Genomic DNA, 20387 nt, shown 5'->3' on the forward strand with positions numbered 1-20387 from the left:
CTTAGCTAATTGTGCGTAACTTTACCTTTTACGGCTAGCGTAATCGTTTCCGTCATAATTAAGTTGCGAAGAAGTAAACAAGCCACCAGGATGCGGCGAAGACACCACAATCTGTTCCGAAGATGAAATCTTCTTACTACGAAATTAATAATAGAGATCATCATTAATAAAAACATATGAGACGCTAAAAATTCTTTGCAAGAAATAAATCGCATAAGCGTGATACTGAACTGGATTAATTCCATCTTGTGGATGCGTTAAGCTATATATCTTAAGCTGCGACGCAAGTTCTTTCAATGTCAACACAATGGATATGAGATCGCATACGTGTCGACAGGAACTTACAAGTTCGCCGCCATTAGGCTTCAGCTAGTTTTCTATACTTATGAAATCTAGAATCTTGCCAGAGATTGCTGCTTCAGGTTCTGCCGACAACCTGTATAAGTAGAGAAAGGAAGTTATTTGAACAAACAGAAAATATTTTGCTATACCCGAGACATTTGAGCAGCGAGTTTTTGGTGGCAATGTGAAGACTCCATTCAGAGATACCAGGGTGACTTAAAGGCTTGTTTTTTCCGATGTAGATAGCCAGTAAAGCAACGGCCACCAAGCTGATGGCTGAATACCGCCACTCAACAAGAAACATAATAGTAACTTTGAGGATGACCTGTAATGCCAGTGAGACATAATTCTTAAGTTTGTAGTTCTAAAGATAACGGTGTTATACTACAAGATAGTAAAATTTGGTGCCGTAACGGTGATTTCTAAACAGGCTCCAAGAATTCGCAGACCTTCCTTGTAAAAGACCATTGTACTTACTCCAAGCAACGCAATCCATTTGTTGAACATACGAAAATACCACGTGTCCGGCTTCTTCGCTACTTCAGACAGCGGAGTTCGGGCCACTATAAGCAAAACAAATGATTTTCGTTATCACCAGGAGCAGCGATTCCAGTGTGTGATTGATCTACCTTAACCGTTAAACATACTAACCTATGGCATTTGTACGCATAGATGTGTTGTTATAGAGGCGCCAATATCGTTTGCCAACGACGTCCACTCGTGTCCGACTTGCCTTCGGTTCTTAATACTCCCTTCAATGTACCTAAGGACTATTCGTTCGTTCCGGTGCTAAGGATCTCACTATCAAACTACCAGAAGATCCCATTATAGCGACTAGCTTAACACAATGGTCGCCGTATTTTCACATATATTCGAATTTTGCCACTGTAGACAAAGCAAGATTATACCGGATATGCTATCGATCTCGATATCATAAAGGCTTACTTAAATATCACCTATTTACCTTCCAACGTAGTGGACTTATTCACTGTACGAGAAAATGATGACTACGAGGAGGATGTTAAAACGGCTTTGATAGAGAAAAAGAGAGGGGCATTGTTGAAGTAAAAATTGCCTTCATCGCTATATGCAGTCAGCTTCATAACAAGTCATCTATAGGGTACACTCAACGGTAAGTTGGCTGGCAACGCGACGAGCGCCTGGAAGTTTTTCAGTTGTATAACTTTCGAGCCACACCGTTTCAAAGTTGTGTTTCGTTTAAATTATCATTTGAGTTAAAAGACCGTTTACGAATCCTCTTTCCGCGAGCATATCTTCTAAAAGAAGTATTTTTCTTTAGAAAAAAAACCATTGCTTATCGTACGTGACAATCATACCATATTTAAAATTTTCCCATACGTCGCTTCAGAGCTATAGAATCAAAAAAGCCAATGCTTAGTATATACAGTTTTAGACTGAAGCATACAGGATATGCTCGGGACGTTAAAAGACACGTCCGTTGGTTATGAAATGAAACATTTATTTAAGGTCTAAGCAACCCAATCTGTTTCTAACTACAACGCAACCCAGCGGTGCTCTCCACTAACATTCTAAGAATTGTTACAGTTACCTGTAAAATTTATGCGTTTACCTTTCATCTTACGTACGTTATTACAATACGTTAGATGAAAAAAGTCACCTGAAATGCCTTACTAGAATACTATGCTTGTATTAAAAATTGTACAGTCGGAAAAGATTTTTAAAACGCTCTATCTTGTAAAATCGCGAATTTGTATACAACGTCGAGTCAGAAGGCTCAAAGCTAGTCGCCTAAAAATCTCTAGGTCAAACGGAGACATATGCCATTCAATGCATGTGCCATCATATGATGAAACATATTCGCTAGCATAACACCCTGTCCTATTCGTGGTGTTAGAAATTGATTTTTATATCATAGTACGGTCAGCGAATCCCACCCTAAGGGACGGTCCGGCTACCAGAGGAAATATGCATTCTGCTCCGTGCATTCTCAAAACTCCCTACGTTAAGCCGAGAATGAATAATGGACAAAAGGCTCAGACACCCAAAGCACAGCTCTAAATTTGGGTTGTCGTATCAGCAAAATGAACGAAAGTTTACTTACTTACGTTTTTTTTTTTATCCATTCTCTAAATTCTGCACCTCTTCGTTTACGGGCGGCAAAGATAGATTCTGCTTGCAGTCTAAAGCGTAGTTGATAGTCTGCATTCAAGGAAGATCTGTTCCCCACTAAGCCCAGAACTTTCATTCTAAGGATCAATGGAGGATCTGTGGAATGTTTTTGATTTCTTTAAAGAAGCACACAACTAAAAAGTGTGAACGTTCTGTATTATAATTGTTTAATAAAAGCTGACATTTCTCAGTACCGATTTCACGTGATGAGATTTGTGGCTCAATACACCTATATACATAAGGCACGAAACGACAGATTCTTTATACGTATTATACACACACACTTTGCTCACAACAAGAATTGCATGTTACGTATCATATACAATCACTGTAACCGAGTACTTATTACCACTCTACCGATGCCTACATGGTGAAGGTTGAAATCGTTCGTCGATGAAACGACCGAACTCGTATGCCCGAGTGAATGAACGCTGGAGTGTTTCGATTCAACTATAATTCGGCGTAGGTGTGCATGACTCGTGCTCTGCAGACCTGCTTCCAGCGGCATGGAAGCCCTAAGTGTTTCGAGTATTTACGTACCCTAAGACGATTAACGTCCCGCCACGAAGCTATATCCACGCCTGTATTCGAACCCAGATCCCCATGGCTCTTGCAAATTGTATCAGTGCAGCATGTCTACGCCATCACGAGGATAGCATGAAGACTTTACACAGCAGCCAGTTGAAGTACGCGCATACCACCATAGGTCTCCGAGCTACTTTATTAAATTTTGATTTGCAAATTCACATATAACAATAAATTGGTATGGCTCCAGAATATGTATTTCCTTGAAACTATGATACCTACTGCTAAATGGATCCGGGCACATGTTAAACCAATTAATCCCAGTCGGTTGTAATCGGTAATAAAGGAAAAAAATAAAAACCAAACAATCCAAGCGTTGTAAGCCAATGCACAATTTGTGTTCTAACGGACTTGAAAAAACTTCAATAAAAGCTTATGAAAATACATGAAGCTTCCTGTATGACCTTTGGTCATCAACTACTTTTGCCGTACCAAATCTATCCCCGAACAATAATCAACATTTTAGAACCGTCTTTAAGATCACAGACATGACTATGTATATATTGTATAATTTATTGGCAAAAAATTAAGCGTCCAGCTTTTTCTACCCGGGCGCTTACCTTTAGTTTCGTGTGTGATAAGAGCAGACGCCTCGTCATTGACGGATCGTAGCGAGGAGTGTCCAGGCGATGTAATTGGCGAAGAGGTCGAAGACGACGACGCTCGCGATTTCGTTCGTACGACCGTAACTCGTTCAGGAAACAGCCGCTCAAGATCGCCCGCCCCACTTCCGATACTGGCTGTATCAGCGCCCCTCACGCTTGCCTATAGTAAAGACTTGGATTTTAAACATCAGCCTCGCCAGCGATATAGCAACCCAACTTCCTATTTTATTTATATGGTTATAGAAGTCAGGCTGTAAATGATCTAAGAGAGATCAGGATGTCGTACAACCAGAGGTAATACTTAGTTTGTAGTGAAGTATAAGGAGAAGTAGTGGTCGCGGCAGGACCACGTCTAGGCTGAGCCCCATACTTAGCCTTTGAAATAGGCTTTGCTCTAATGGCGTTTTTCATATACATAAAACATATTCCAATGGCTGCAACAGTCTCGAATTGCCAAAACGTGTAAAAAATCTTATTTATAGAAGAAGTCTCCTACATAAACTGATTCAGCCAATCCATTTCCATAAGGAACGCAATAGCCACAAAAATTTATATTCGAAACGTAACGATGACACATTTGATGGTAATGTTCATTTTAAAGAAGGGCTAAATTTGTTTTTTACATAGCACCTCTCGATTTTATACGGTAGGCTAATTGCGTTAACAGAGGAATTGCGTTAATGTATTTCGACATCTTATGTTCTTAATACTTCATGTACAGATCGTTAAAAGTCATCACGTACTTCACCACCAGGCGGCTCGTAGTGATGAATAGGGCTTCCAGCCGTAGGCGTCGCTACTTCTGCTGCATATTGGCGATTCGAGGGCACCGTTGGTCGCTGATCAAGTTTCTCCCGACGTTCCTTCTGTGGACAAAAGACATTGGAAATATAATAGATACAACAGCTATCCATTTGCAGTTGTCAAATCGAGGATCATTTCTGCTTGAGAATACCTTTGTATTTGCTTATATTTTTAAGCTTGGGTTATATTTTATGCCCTTAAAGTTTCTTCGCGTTGTCCGACCTAATGGTCACCGATGCGAGTCACCTGAAAATATTTTACTGATAAATACTGTTGTTAATAATGTTACGGGGCGCTTCTTACAATGGAAGCCATCTGTAACTTCCATTACACCAGGTAAGTTAGAATGTGCCTTGACGTGCAAGATGCAGGACATGGTTTTGGATTGCATGTAAACGAGCTTCCATGTCGATTAGAATACTAAATAAGCTCTATTATTATTAATGGGCTTTCGTTATGAGATTTTTTCTGCCGTCCTGCTTATAGTCACAATGACTTGATCCCCATTTGTACTATTTAAATACGAACAGGCCGACGTCCGTATATATCGCTTAGTTTGAGTGAGTATTCTGCGGCCACTTATGTACTTCTAACAGCTATGATCTTAGGAGGCACCGTGAACTTATAGTACGACAAATATTTTCATCTTCAATAAATTATTTATGTCACAGTCTGCACGTAATTTCGCCTCAGCTGTGCATTACAGTTCTACTTGTGAACACTGCGCAAACGCTAATAAAAAATCGTGAAAGTAGGAATGTGTTTGAAGATGGTCAAACAGAACGAAACGCTACATAAGACACATTTGCGAAGTTAGGTTAGGTTAGGTTAGGTTAGGTTAGGTTAGGCGCTATTGGGTAAAAAGGAGACTATATTCCGTACGAAATGGTTAACGAAAAGAGTTATATTTATTTGTGCATAGATGGATAATATCAATGCATGTTTGCACGGTATGGTACATACTGAGCACTACGGAAGGGTGGACTAACCTGTCAAAAACAAACTATCGGTAATTCTTCTACCCCCTACCTCCATATATAACACAGAGATCATTTAGCACAGGGCGTATGCTAGTTTCTTATTATCAGTATGATACTATTGTGATACACTACCGTGATATTAGCTGACTGAGAACGACGGGAGGACATACAATTATACCACCTCGTCCATTAAGGATTATATGGTGCACCATAGCAAAGCTCGACTATGTATAGATTGTTTTCTAACACCTCACTGTGAGGGCAAGAAAAGAATATTAATAATGTCCACTGCAAAGTTGGGCACTACGCGACAAGCTGCGGTGGCCGTTTCCAGTGGCACGCACTCCGTTAACCATACGTGCGGCACGAGCACTACTGTTGCATGCTCATGTATTGTGCTTCGCAAATGAAAAAATATACTAACAAAACATGATGAAAGTTTAAGTGGGACATGATGATACACTGGACCTAATCTGGTGCCTTTTGTTGATTTGTGATAATTATGATTTCATGTTATTACAATAATTTAGTTTTTACAGAGACGTTAAACTGTTATTAAACTTAGTAGTTAAAGAGCCTCGTTTTTATATGAGGGTTAATCCTAAAACAAGAACATAGCATATTGAGTGCGTAGTAAATAGAGCTTGTAGGCATTTCACCTTCAAAATAAATATATTCATATATAACAGAAATTTGGCTCAAAATTCGTTACATCGCTCTAACGAGTAATTATATGTTACTTAGAAAGTGTTATTAGTGGATTTTTTGAGTTTTCCATTAATACATGGGTACGCCATGGCGAAAAACTACAGTGACATGATCTTCAGTATAAATATTGTCGCTCAATAGACGCTGTGAAACCGTGGAGACTCTTTTTCTACGGCAGCAAACCCAGCCTGCATGAGAACCAATGTACGTTTTAGAAAACAGATCAATACCGTTATAATAAAAACTATTTTCTGTGCCATGTACGGTATCGTCGACGATAGATTACATAGCCTCATTTCTTCCCTTTGATCGGCCAATAGAGATGCTCACTGGAGCAGAACCTGTCATAGAGTAAGCCTTTTTTCAGTTCGAGATCATTCTGAACGACCAGGATGTTTCAGCCGTTGGATCGATAGTAAATGTAGAGGATATAAGTTTTTTGTTTTATAAACCTGGGCAAGTTTCAATGGGCTTATGGCTAGCGTTACGTGTATCAAACAATTCACTTGTCATTACTTTGATCATTCGATTTGTCTACCGGAGTTCGTTAACTTAATTTCTACGTTAGGTTTACGCTTAGAATTAGAGGTTATTTCCTATTTAAGTAAGTATACATTTATTATATGTGACGGTTATTTTATGAACATAGCTCTGGAGACTTTTAACAGTTAACTACATCTTTAGACTTCTCTTTTTCTTAGAATTACACACTTTTCATTGTTTCGTTAAAACTGCATATTATATGTTCGGCACTTACCTGGATACGGTAGGTGACGGCCATATTAAAGTAGGCGTACTCAACCGAAGCGTAGGTCATAAGGAATGGAATGGTGACAATTGGAGCCAGCCCATTGATATCACCAGCAAGGACCAATCCCAATGTTACGAGAGAGAAAAGCAGCATTGCGCATGCCGGAACCTTGTTCGGACCTTTCTGTTCGTGTCATCGATACGGTTAAATATATATTAAGTATATACATAAAGCGATCGACAGCGGGGCTTAAAACGAGTCCTTCAGAAGTTCGTCCTTCAATAAATACCCTATTAACAAACTATGGTCACTAACTTAAAATATAAGCGTAATCCAAACTACTGACATGAAAGCCCAGTGAAACAACGAAATAGAAGTGTTTATTTACCAATGCACATACTGATTTTTCTGCAGGGCCTCTTACGTTGTATACGTGCTGCTGGCAGTTTGTTAAGTATTGTAGGTGACCTTTATTTTCCACCGAATTTACTGAATTAAAATAGGCTAGCATGAAGCTGTGCCAAGTACCAGGTTGTATAAACAGCGGATACAGACTAACCCCTTCGGCCAGATAGTGAGATCCAGGGAGGACACCATCAATAGCCATCCTCTGCAGAATGCGTGGGGTAGCGTACAGCGAACCAAGACTTGATGACATCGATGAAATGTATAAGCCACACAAGAGGATCACTCCGATCGCCGATACCTGGAGGACAAACAAAAAAAGGAGCGACAAACAACGCACCATTTCTACTGTCCATATTTATAATACAAACCTAGTTTGTTTCAGTGGTATTCGTAAGTACATGCAAAGCTGCAAGATATTAGGGAAGTCATGCAGCTCCATAGGGGTCGAAAGTTATACAATCCACTAGAAAATTTACAATATAACACCATGCGAAGTCTTCCGATGTCCGAGGAGCATACATTTATAAGGTGAGAACCTATCACAGCCTTTCAGCTCGCGTTGAGAATGCTTTTTTTTAATTAAATAACAGAGACCTTATAAGGAAAACACTTCAACTTCTTTGTGATAGCATATTGTCTTTTATAACACGAGTAAATAGTAACAAGTAATCCAAATTGGTACTTTTGTACTTAGCCTGTTTGTTCAAAAGTGACTACGAGTGCTAGTTAGCATTAGGATATTTTATTCCTTTAAGAAATCCCTGCCTAAAAATATCATAAGTTTACGATTATTTATTGAGGTACACTTTACGGGCAGTGTATAAAATCGTCTCGGAAGCATTCTTAATTAGTACTACAAGCTGAGACCAGCTTCATTGCGTGGAGAGGGAACGGAGACATTGCGATACGTGTGGGACGATCAGGACCAATATGCCACGAATCCACTGTTAGAATGGGTAATGATCTATAAGAATCTTAGTTAAGTATTTTACTCAAGATCTCAAAGTTGGAGCTGGGTAAGAACTTAGCCCATCAGCTATAACTACAGTCAAGCAGGCAGTGCGTACATCTTCAAACTTTATTTAGACGTTCGTATTTAGTCAAATCATTATTATCTTATGAATTGGTAGGGCATTGCGTTGAACGACACTGCTATGACCACAATGTGTTTGCTATATTTAGGCCACAAAATATATTTTCACCATACGCTTTACGTAGGGCCGCACCGAATGCGAACGTTCGATTCTACCGTGAACAAGAAGACTATCTAAATATCGCCTAAGCAGTAACATTAGGACCAAAAAATTATCTGTACAACATGCACTCTGATCTACGGTACCATCGCATACGACAGGCGATCTGAGATTAAACAATGGCTAATACCTTTTCAGCGATCATGTAGTTTTGCTGGAGCGCCCATCGTTCGCTTGTTGCCCCCAAGCCCAGAATAAAAGCAATGTAGATTAGCACCGAAATCCCGATAGCAGAAAAAGTTCCTGTTGGAATATTTTTGGCTGGCTGGAGTAGATCAGAGCTCATATTAATCCCAGCGCAGACTCCCGTCATGGCCGGAAAGAACACACCGAGGATAGTGAACCAGTTTTGTTTGGGCATATACGATGAGTGCCAATTTTCCGTAAATGTTGTCACATTCAAACCTGTTACTCCGCTTTCTGCAGAAGAAAAAATTATTTTCTTTATCCACATTTTGCCTATATATTTACGGTGTTTCTATTGGACTGATTTAGCTTCGATTCATTTTAGTGTTAACTCGTGCTCGGTCCACTCACCCATGTCTTTCTTGATGAACACGCCCACTCCGAAGTCCGACAGAGCGGCTAGTAGGACAACGAGCAGGACAAACTGAATCCGGACAACCCATTTGACTCCAGCTAGATTAATACCTGCAATCGGCGAGTCACTGATCTGTTAGCATGGCCTGCACTATGTACGAAATATAGTTTTGTATAGTTATATACTAAATAACTGCTATGGCGAAAGGAACTCGTTGCATAGTTTATCAACCGAGTACTTCGATACGCAGTAATCGCAATGAATCTACGATTTAGCCAGGTAGAATGCAAAATAGAAAACCCATTTCAGTAAGGCAATTAATCCATAGTGAATCTGGAGGCCAAAAATATTATGTACGTATTCAGCTATCAAAGGGAAGTGTGACATCCTCGTAATCAACTCTATGCCAAATAATCGCTAGGTCACCTAATTATGCAATATTCACAATAGAAATCTAACCTGGCGGCCTTGTACCAGCTTCTGGAGGCATCACCCGGGCCTCCAGAAAAATTAAACAAAAACAAAAAGCAGAATAAACCTAACTGCCACTATTACTGCGAGAACAATACAATAAACATGTTCGATCTCTATAAAAAGAACTCAGCGCGTTTTGTGGGAACTCAGCGCACTGACCAACAAATGCTTAGCGTGATCTACTTATTTACTACGAGATCGACGCAAAAGACCAATCTAACTATACGCATACATTGTGGCTCATTGCGCGTTAGGTATGATTGAATAAAAAAATATAATAGCCAAGATCCCTTGAACGCTGTGGGACTCTCACCTACAAAATCTCGATTATCGTAACCCTAAGTTTTTGTTACATTGGTTTTTCTAATTTTATATTTTAAGTAGGTTGACGGGTAATGTACTACGAAGATCAAGTGTCGTTGCTACTAAGGTAGTCGTCAAGTGCTGTGGGGCTATTTGCCTGTAGCTTCTGAGCCCGGTATGTTTGGGCCTTGCTTCAAACCTCTGAACTTCTATAATTACTTCGTTGGGAACAGATTTGTATGTGATCTTAGCTGGTGAGTTGAAAGCATTGAACACAAAAAGATAGCGACTGACAGAACTTTGGAAATCGTGCGTATAGAGATCGCCGTACAATTTCAATAGACAATATTGCGGCTGATGGTGGCGCGGTAATTCACTTACTTTAGGTCGTATTGCTATTATCGCGATCCTATGACCTAAGATACTATTATAAGGAAAAAATATGGTCGGCAACGGGACGTAGGTAATAGCACAGCATCAAAGCTTGTTATGCATATATTACCTAGATTTGACTGCAGTATTCTAGGCTGATACTTCTAAATAATACGAGTAGACTGGGCAAGCCAAACGGCGATTAGGACCAACTACTGTACCAAATAGAAAATCGACCCTGATGCCCTTATTTTGGTAGGCTGTCACTCATCAAATATATCTAGAACAGCTATGCTTAATTCGAGTTTGTCATCAATACGATTTGAAACAGGCTGATAGCTTTCAAAGGTCACGTGGTCAACAAAGTAAGTACAGGTCTTTTTTAAAAAAAAAAAAGACATAAATCTATAAATAAGAAAACCTACTGTGACCTTTTTGCGCGCAGGCACACACGCACCTTAGCTTTGGGGACGGCTCGTATATTATGCCATTTTAGATCGTGCCATTTTCCAGTCTCGTTGCTGCGTACACTACTATTCTTAAATAAGTATCGATGTGGAATTCTTCAGATCCTGATAAATATAGCACGTATTGAAACCAAATCCAACAAATATCATAGCTCTTAAATGTACTCACCAAGCAAAAACATCAGCGCCACAACGGCTATAGCTTTTTCAATGTAACTATCGTCGAACTTGAGAAGACCACACATTGATTCAGCGAACGCCATCAGGTGTAGGGCGCAACTTACCGCCTGTGAACCAACAACGGTTATAGTGTGCGCAAAAATATAATACAGAAGATAGGCATTTCGTATATTAACACTTGGGACTTTTCAAAATACAATACTATGCACAGTTTATCAGCGCGTGCTTTTCAGATCTCTTTAGACATATTGCAATGAACTATAGGTTACTTGATGTCTGAAATTTCTACCCATCTATGAACGATTTTGTTTATTGTTATGGTGCATTGGCTTTTGGTGACGCTAAAGCCCATTTCACATGTCTCATTGCACCTGAGACCAATGATTTGACAGCATTCTAAGAGCTGCACACTTTTAAATCCCATAACATTCTCAGATTTTCCGGTTTACGCTATATCTATGTACTCACTTATCTATGCTAGACACGGTCAAAAGGGTAAAGTATTTAATTCGTAATATTTCGCAAAAAAGCTCGTCATCAATAAAGCACCAGATCATCAACATATAAGCTTAGAATATAGATATAGCTGTTCATTTGTCTCGCTAAAGCTAGACTGTAAAGGACGTTACAGAATGCAATTCATGATCGTCGTCACGCGTGCAATCGTTTGCGTTTCAGCATGCATACACTAAGTCTCCGTGCTTAGTGTATGCATAGATATCTATATTGCTAAAGAAATTCTGCTAAGTAGTCCATATCTATTTAGTCGTCCTCTAAATCTATCGTGGGTTCTGAGTGGTACAAATGTGGCTCCTACAAAAAGCTCGATGAGGGAAGAAAAGCGGCTGTTTATTACATTCGCAAGGATGTGTTTGGCTCTCTTTTGGCGCCGTGCCCAATTCGACCGCGCATATAAGTTAACTTATATAAGCTTCCAAAGACGGAGACATGGAAAACATATTTAAAATTAATTTTGATTTTTTTTCCAAACAAGATTAAATGCGATCCAAATTTGGAAGGAAGTCTGGAGCGTTCACGGATCTAGTACTATAACTGGCGGCAGGAAGTGGTTTGCCTGTCTTTAAAGCGGTAGCTTGAGCGTCAGAGAAAGGACCACGTCGATTCTCTTTCTATGAGAAAGCCGAAGTTCCCATTGTGGTCGATTAGACTCTACAGACAGAAATCAGGCTCCACATCAACTGTTAAATGACGTCTAGCAAGCCACCACAACGTTAATTGGGCAGACGTCTGGATTCATCGTAAGCTGGTAGACTAGGAGATGATGAATCATGTTTGCTGATTTTCTAAAACGAGAACAGCTCTTCTCTTGCAAAGATGCCGACAAGAAATGAAAAATGAAAAATTTACAATAAATCCAGCCGGAACAGGTTGATTAAGTATTGTGAACGAGGTGATCGTTTAAGACTAATCATCCAAGAAACGCGTCCGCCTATAGCGAATAGAAACGAAGTTACGTTCAACCATGACAACGGTCTGTCTCACACATCTTTAGTGAGTCACTATAGAATAAGTGGATTGAAAAGCTGCTTGAAAGATGGGTAAGGCTCGTCGCTAACAACGGCCAATATGCCATTGAGGAAGCAAAAAAATGGCTTAAATTTTTTTGGAGCGAGCTCGCTAAACGATCCGATCGAATAATTTCTAGGCTTAGGGTTAAAAATAAGTGGACCTGATATTTAAGCAAAGTCTGCTTAAATCGTAACAATTGCCTTCGTAATAGGTGGGGCCAACTTTTCCAAATTGCAAATTTGCGCATTCTTCTAGTGAAAATTTAGGCGAACGGACGTTTCGAGTTTTGCGTGCGAAAATTTTGTAGAATAGACCGTAATTGAGTGCCTTTGTTTATTCTCTTTGTTTACACTAAATTTGCACCCCCCTTAATGGACACGTGGAGGAGACATATGCAGAGTAGAATGAGTCGTGACCAGCTGTATAACCATCCTGCGTCGCCGTATTTTGAAAGCTCTTTTTTGACCCGAGTGGGGCAACTCCTCATTCAGTCATCAAAAACAAAGGTGAATTAATGCTTGAGTCGTAAACCTTCTGGCTTGCCAATAAATTTGATAACTATGTCATAATCATGCTACTTTTCATATTTTAACATATTTTAAGCATAATAATATTCAATGCACCGTGGATGCCTATGATTTTCTCATTGTTGCTATTACCATGAGATTGAGATACACCCGGCGGCCGATCGAATTTTTTAGATTTCTAAGCATATCGTATTCGATATCTTGTACACGTACCTGTCCAAAACAATAGACTAAAGAGACGGCGCCTCCAAGCCTAGCACCAAGAATATGACTGAGGATATCATGTATCCCCCCAGTGTCTATATGACACCTTTGGGTGACGCCCACAGCAGCCAGTAAGGCGATTCCGCAAACCAAAGCCGTAAGTGCTACAATTAGAAGAGATAATTGGATGCCCGCGTTACCCTGAAAACAACGTAGTGTAAATACGCTAATCGTAACACCGGAGTATAGCAGACATTTTTTATGTCGTCGCTCTTCCGTAGATTATCCAAATCTATTTTTGGCCTTACTGCATACTCTCCTAACTGTAAAATCGCTTTACAATGACTTACAAAATAACTAAGTCAGCTCCGAGAAACTACTTCACCATGATCAGAACGTTAGTATCAGAAACCGCCGGAAACTATTAGTTATAGGTGTACAATAACGACAAAAATAAAGGTGGGCCACTGAAAATTTGCCCGATACCATGGCTTTTGACCGACGCGTTTCTCATTCAAATTCCAACAATATTATTCTAGATATTTATTCAAATATATTTAATATTTGATCGAATTTTAGTGAATGACTATCTAGATAGGGCAACGCAAGTCGGTAATTTACCTAGGTCCTACCGCAGGGTCAAAATGTAGGTAAATCAATCATTTCAATTGACTGGGTTTATCTCTACCATTCCAGCTATGTTTTTTATATATAGGTACTTGTGAAAAGCAAATAAATGACAAAAGAAATTAGCGATATTCAAGTTTATGTATAACACCTGCAGGTTTAAGGAGCCAGCACAGCGGAACCCATTTTTCGAGCTATTACAAACAATCTATTGTACTTGGACTCAGGCCTTGCAATACGCATCTAGCCACAATCATATATATCAATACTTGTGCCATTTGTAACATGTTACGTAGATCATATATAACGCGTTGACCGATACTATCGTTTGTATTTCCTCTATCCTCAATTGTACTTTAACTGCATAAAACGAACGCTTTTAGAGATCGCCAACAAATGTCATCATTGTATACGTTTGATCAATATATCAGGCGCTAAATTTTATTATAGATTATGCCGTTGGATTAAGGCTTCTAGTAAAGAAGGAAGCCAGCTGCTGCGGTGCCCAGTTCATAGATATCTGTTTTTGTACATGCTCTTCGGCAGTGAGATCCAGAGATTCATTAGGTGTGTTGCAATCGCACCCGATCCGAGTATTCCTATCGATAAAGGCCAAACTTAGGGATAATTGTGCCGTAAGACTATCCAACCAAATCAGAAAAAGTCTAGCTTTTCGTGTCTGGCATAGCTATGTATTGGTAAACAAATATTGTTTTTTTTTGTCTATAAATCAGTAAAAAAAAACTTGATAACAAAAAATAATACTATGATAGAATTGGTTTACTTGAATTATGTGTTAATATAAGTCATAGCGGTATGTTCGTAAGCATGTATCTTCTTGAATTGTATAATACTTACAACGATCCATCCGGCCCGAAGGAAGACAATAGCTCCGACCAAATGGATAAGACAGGTTGTGAATACACCGTCCCAGGTGCCGAAAAAAACGGGCTGAGATAGCAAAAGTTGGGTTAACCACCATGCATGATCCGTTCGTTCACCCTAAAAGAAGGACAATTGATTAAACATGAGAAGATTTAAAAAATAAGAATGACTGGCAGGTCTGTGGCCTTTAGGATGAGCTAGGACCCAGATAATCAGTTATCTAAGCAAACAACGTTGCTTCGTTAAAAGTATAGCACCAAGTACCGTTTCTCAACAATGAAGAAGGCAACGAAAAACTCTACCTATATAGCTAGGAAGGCACATGAGTCTTTAACGCAGCTTTTGTTCTGTGTTTCAGGACAACAAAAAAAATGCGATGACATTCCCCCTGATAGCTGTATTCAATTACTGTTAGAAGAGTGCTACTAACTATTGGCACGTCTTTTTGGTACCCGTTTATTAAATTAAAACTTGAAGAATAGGCAACTTCGTTGCTCCTCAGTCTTGAAAGTAACGTAGCGTTAATATGTCTTTTACCACAAGGTAAAATCCAGCCCAAATCTTCCTCTAGTAAAAGATAAAGCCAGCTGATTGATATTGAGCTTTTATAAACGTTCGATATTCACAGCGAGGTAGGTGCGGTAAAAGTTCTTTTTGCTCTGCACTTTTGCTCACTCAATTTCAATCTTTTACTAAAGATTCGTTGCATTTTTAAAATTCATCGCTCAGATCCAGTCAGATTTACGTAGAGCGTTGGTAATGGCGCTGCGAGAATGTTCGCCGCAAATATGAGAATTTTCCATATATGCATGTAGCTTGTCTAGTACGATGAGACATTTATTAGTTGTGCTTATAGGACCACTATAAACGACTATAGCTGCTACGGATAGCATCTTTAAGTCATTCCCTTGCTTCACTAAGGTTGTCAGTGAGTACTTATTGATATTCGGTCATTTCTATTAGTTAGTTAATACTGTATTGATACCTTGAAATAAAAATCTGTTCAAAGAAGGCAAAGGTAGCATGCCCACGATCTCTTTATTCAGTCCTTCGTGCGAAAAACTAATGTGCATTGAATGTTTAAATGCTTAGATACTGGCTGCTGTTCGTCGCTATTTCTGCCAAAATTATCTATGAAATTTTTCTTCTAGCGGCAGGAAAGGTTCGCTGGCAGAAGGGCAAAGCACTTCATCAATAACTAATAGGATCGAACAAGGAAATTCCGGCAACAGCCGATGCGTCTTCGTAATTTAGGCAGCGAGCACCTAACAAAGAGTCTACCTAACGTCGACGACCTTTTTATACCTCTCTAAGTAAACAGCGCCAGCAATCCTGCTTTTGATTCGCACGTCTCCACCAATATTTTTCGTCGTAGCCGCTAGTCGCAGATTCACTTGTTTTTGTTTTGTTATATGCTTTAAATCGAAACAATCAGAAATTTCATTCGTGATTATAAGCAGGAATTCAGACAAATTACCCCATCGACGCGGTCAAGAATATTTGTAAAAGTTAAAGAAAAAAGAATCTTACTTTGTAAAAGTTTATTAAAATTGTCACTCTGAGGGTACTGTAATTTGTCGACTGCCAGGAACTATGCTAAAGCTGAAAATACTCATATACGAACACCATAAATAATATGTGTTAAACACAACACGTTTCCAAATCTTATGTGGAAATACATTGCAGAAAGCATTCCAGTTTCAGAACGCTCGACAGAATTTTGTGGAGATGAACTTGAAGACCTCATCTCAGATCAGGAGTAACTTTTTTTTTTAGCTATGACGCTAAATGGGACAGATTTTTCTAGAAATTAGCGAAATTATGTATTAAATTTCCTTACGTCGAGCTCACACATGTTTTGATACCTTAAAATATTCATGGATTAACAACAGATGCAGTTCATGCGTGGCTCACTATTAATCATCTTTAAATAAAGCGCCTGTGTCTGCATTCGCGATAGATAACAGCTTTACGTATTGCCAATTGAAGGCTAAGGACACCGGCGACTTTTATCAACTCTTCTTGAAGAACGACGTTAACTGAATCTGCTATAACGCTTTCTCGTACTTTGCCAAAAATTCTTGAGAGGAACTTTTCAGCGCCTGAACCTTACCGTTTTTTCGCACATATTTCAGATCACACCCTATGTGACTGCTGGAAGAGCTCTAAAGGTAGGTGGAGCTTCTGTAGACTAAAAAAGACACAGTGCATATGAATAGGGAATCACAAGGCTTTTGAAAATCTATTCTAGAAACACTGGCTTTTATGCAGAGTAGTCTCGAGTGTGGCTGAAGCGCTATCATCAGCCGGTCGTGCATAAGTCGCACGTTCGAACACGGACATGATCGAAAACGATTATTACCAAAATGCTGCCATATGCCGACAATGTAATTTCTCCGAAGAGAAGTCCATACGTTGCTTCATATAGCGACAAGATCGAGTGCATTCACCTGATAACTTTCGTAATAGCGAAGCCTAAAGGACTACAGCAGGAAGCTATAAGACGAGGTTAAGGGACCAAAAACCTTGGTTTTTACTCAGAGTAAACGCATGTTAGCTTAGGGACGCTCGTTGACTCGATGCTACACAGGTTTTGCTTTCTAGTTTTTTTAACGCGTACGTCTCACATCGTCCGCGTCAACGGCCTGTCATTGATCGCTTATGAAATATTGTATAATTCCGACTCTCGAATGTTATGAAAGGCGTCGTCGACATATACGCTAGTTTCTTTTTCCGATGTCGGATAAGAGTATGCTTTCTGAGGTGTCTTTATGAAGCTTCAAATGAGATTTCGTGCTTGATTCAACATTTTCCTGATATAGGTATGTTGAATTCGAATTGATAGCCATCGTTGTCATGCCCTTTGACACTAGACCATGTTGTAGAAGAAAGGTCGTGCAGCACGTTCATTGTCTTGCTAAACAGATACAGTTGTCCCGAACAAACATCCAGATGATTGATATAAAGCAGAGCTTTTGCACGTCCTTTTAAAATGTCTTCTTCTGTTTAGAACAGTAGTATTTCATAGCAGTATGGGAGAATCGAAAGATGGGGGTATCCGCTAGATAGAGAACCTTTTGGGTTTCAATATCCTTCAAGTAAAGTTCGATAGTGTACGAATCGTCTGGCTGGAAAAGATTCGGCTGCCTTTCGTTCATCGGCTTCGGGTTTGGAGCCGATGGTAGTTTGCCAATTCACTACCTCTATCTATGAATCTATCATACTTTGGGCTAAGTTTCGGTAAACCTGTACTTTATCTTTTCAGCAGAAAATCTCTATTTGAATACACTAACGATGATTTAGCGCTAACACGTCCGATAATTAAATTACAAGTAAAGAACAACTCTTTATTAAGAGAAAGGCTGTGCCCAACAACAGTGCGTCGTCATCTATGTCTCCTGACGTGTGTGCCCATGGAACTGTACTATTTGATTGTATATGTTTAGCGTCCTCTACCCTATCCAACATATGGTCACTGACAAGCTCTTTGTTGATCCTTATGGGCAAACAACGACGACATCAGCATCCAAAGCCAAACTCATTTTCCAGAGCTATCTAAAGTTAGCAACAATTCCCCTACTTCGGTTGGTCCACTTTCTACTTTGATTTCTCTACTTTGTTTAGAGACAACCTCTCACAGGGTGGTGTTGCTTTTTCAAGCTGCTCACAGATAGCGTTAACGCCTTGACGAAACGCGGGAGGCAGGCGACCATCCCTTTTTGCTGAAGAAGCACATTTTGCTTATTACAAAACTTGCACGATTATGTATATATGTTGCAAACTTTATATATATATATATATATATATATATATATAAGTAACAATAATGGTTATAATTAAGAGAAAATTATATTGGAGGGTTACTATCGGTATATTAGGCATTCTGGTTGTTTTTGGTTATGGAAGAATTGTAGAATTGACTATAAAATATTATTGCATTATTTGAACATTTTATATAAAGTTGTTACGGCTTAAAGTAAGGCGGTAAGTAAAAGGCGGTAAAAGCTTATAATTGCAGTAATTAGCATAAATGCAACGTAGAGTACAATACAATTTTCTCTTTTATCCCAGTGTTCTTTAAGTGTCTCTCATTTCTTCAAGTTCTCAGTTCTTCAAGTGTCGATTCCGACCTGTATCTGACGAAGTTGTTAATCTAGATGTTAATAAGCTTTTCAACTCAATGCTAAATTTAGAGACTTACATTATCTTCATTGAAGAGTTCGTTGTGGCTGGACGCATCGTCCGGTCGTAGGGGAAGTTGGCTTGGAGCCTTTTCTTCTACACATTCACTTTTGTCTACGGTCTGATATCCTCCCGCCTTAGAGCTTGTTTCGTCGGCTCCACACAATCCTGACGCTTCGGAAATACCTGATGCACCCGCCATATTCAAGCCTCAATTCTAGAGTGGACAAAAGGACGTTTGTAGGCCCGAACGTAATTAGTTATTTATCGCCGGCTTTTTAGCTTGTGACGATGGTATATTTGACGTGATGTTTAAATTTGTATATTCTCATCCCGTGTGCGCTTCGTATAGATTTTTCGCTGCTTCAGTAAACTTCCTCTTAGAGATGTAACTTTCTGTACAAGTTTTGCGCCATGTGCTTATAAAGGAGAGTTAATTGGCGTAATATGTTTCGTGTCTAAGCTTCAAGATGTGTTGATCTGTCACGTGCGTGCCACTAAGCTACTGTAACGCCACCTCTCGATCTGGAAAAACAAATAAACAATAATTATATTAGGAAAGAACAGCATAACGAATCCATATATATTTTTAATCGTTCATTATTTGTCCTTCACAAAGTGGAAAACCTACAGTGTGACAAAGATAAGGCCTGAGTTGAGCAAGGTGACACCCGAATCCATACTAGTAATCTGCATAGTGACATTCAAACGTTTTGAATTTCATTCAATTATGCTGTAATGTTTTTAACACAGTGAGATAAGTGTTTATCCACGGCGTTTTATTGTTTTCCATATTTCTACTAACATACAATGAGGTAGGCCGTAACATAGGCTCCGAGAATCTTCAAGCACAACATTACGGCGTATCGTATTGGAGCCGTTTACATTCTTCGATTAACTTTTCCACAGAATAGAGATCCAGGTATTCGAAGGCCTAGCCGTCAGCTTAGAAGAATTTTTAAAGCGGAAGATGAAGTAGCAAGTTCTCACGTGTCCTTATGGACATATGCTATAAATCTGGGAAGGGTGCTTTATGCGATACTTACGGTAACCACTCATCGCTACCAATAAAATTCGACATACGGTTTTGGCCGTATTATCACACGTATTTTACCGAGCTATGTTTATACCTATATGCTACATTTTATATTGTATAAATATGTGTAAACTCCTGAGCTTATAGCTACTCCTGTTCATTTAGTATTCGCCCACAGTTCCAGTGAGAAGGGCATGTGCCCTTAATAAAACGAAATTAAACAGTAATTTTATCCAATTTTAGTCCTCTTTCTGGCGCAGGCCACTTTCCATTAGCGTTTTTGAGTGCGTCGTTGTGCGTTTGGGCTAATTTATGTTGAAAGAATTGGGTAAGCAGGGGTAATTTTACAATAAGTTTCATTTGTTTCACTTTTTAAGGAAGCGGTGCGTGTATCTTTATGGGCGTAGTAGCATCACAATAATTTGAGGTAGCGTTCGACTTATTTGAAAATTATTACGCTTTTCGTCATTGT

General features: G+C 39.3%; 1 protein-coding gene and 1 long non-coding RNA gene across 10 annotated transcripts in view; one reads left to right on the forward strand and one right to left on the reverse strand.

Moving 5' to 3' along the window:
* The window catches only part of LOC111248472 (solute carrier family 12 member 8), a 47015-nt gene that overhangs the window by 4537 nt on the left and 22091 nt on the right, over positions 1 to 20387 (reverse strand). For 7 of the 9 annotated variants that reach the window (XM_086982718.1, XM_086982717.1, XM_086982716.1 and 4 more), the window contains 13 exons: positions 18899 to 19404; positions 14671 to 14814; positions 13195 to 13386; positions 10914 to 11031; positions 9125 to 9238; positions 8718 to 9007; positions 7315 to 7632; positions 6933 to 7109; positions 4427 to 4549; positions 3639 to 3843; positions 820 to 905; positions 492 to 667; positions 26 to 136 (listed from right to left, as the gene is read on the reverse strand). In XM_086982718.1, the coding sequence (XP_086838844.1) occupies positions 26 to 136; positions 492 to 667; positions 820 to 905; positions 3639 to 3843; positions 4427 to 4549; positions 6933 to 7109; positions 7315 to 7632; positions 8718 to 9007; positions 9125 to 9238; positions 10914 to 11031; positions 13195 to 13386; positions 14671 to 14814; positions 18899 to 19081 (2237 nt within the window). In that variant the 5' untranslated portion in view covers positions 19082 to 19404. The remainder of the gene's footprint in view (positions 1 to 25; positions 137 to 491; positions 668 to 819; positions 906 to 3638; positions 3844 to 4426; positions 4550 to 6932; positions 7110 to 7314; positions 7633 to 8717; positions 9008 to 9124; positions 9239 to 10913; positions 11032 to 13194; positions 13387 to 14670; positions 14815 to 18898; positions 19405 to 20387) is intronic. The other 2 variants (XM_086982721.1, XM_086982722.1) reach the window with 2 other exon arrangements.
* LOC147757120 (uncharacterized) lies at positions 3837 to 6432 on the forward strand. Its single transcript, XR_015323129.1, has 2 exons — positions 3837 to 3977; positions 4405 to 6432. It is a non-coding gene; the product is annotated as an uncharacterized LOC147757120 (long non-coding RNA).

The sequence above is a fragment of the Varroa destructor genome, unplaced genomic scaffold (genome assembly GCF_002443255.2).
Source record: "Varroa destructor unplaced genomic scaffold, Vdes_3.0 BEIS01000003.1, whole genome shotgun sequence".
Lineage (NCBI taxonomy): Eukaryota > Metazoa > Arthropoda > Arachnida > Mesostigmata > Varroidae > Varroa > Varroa destructor.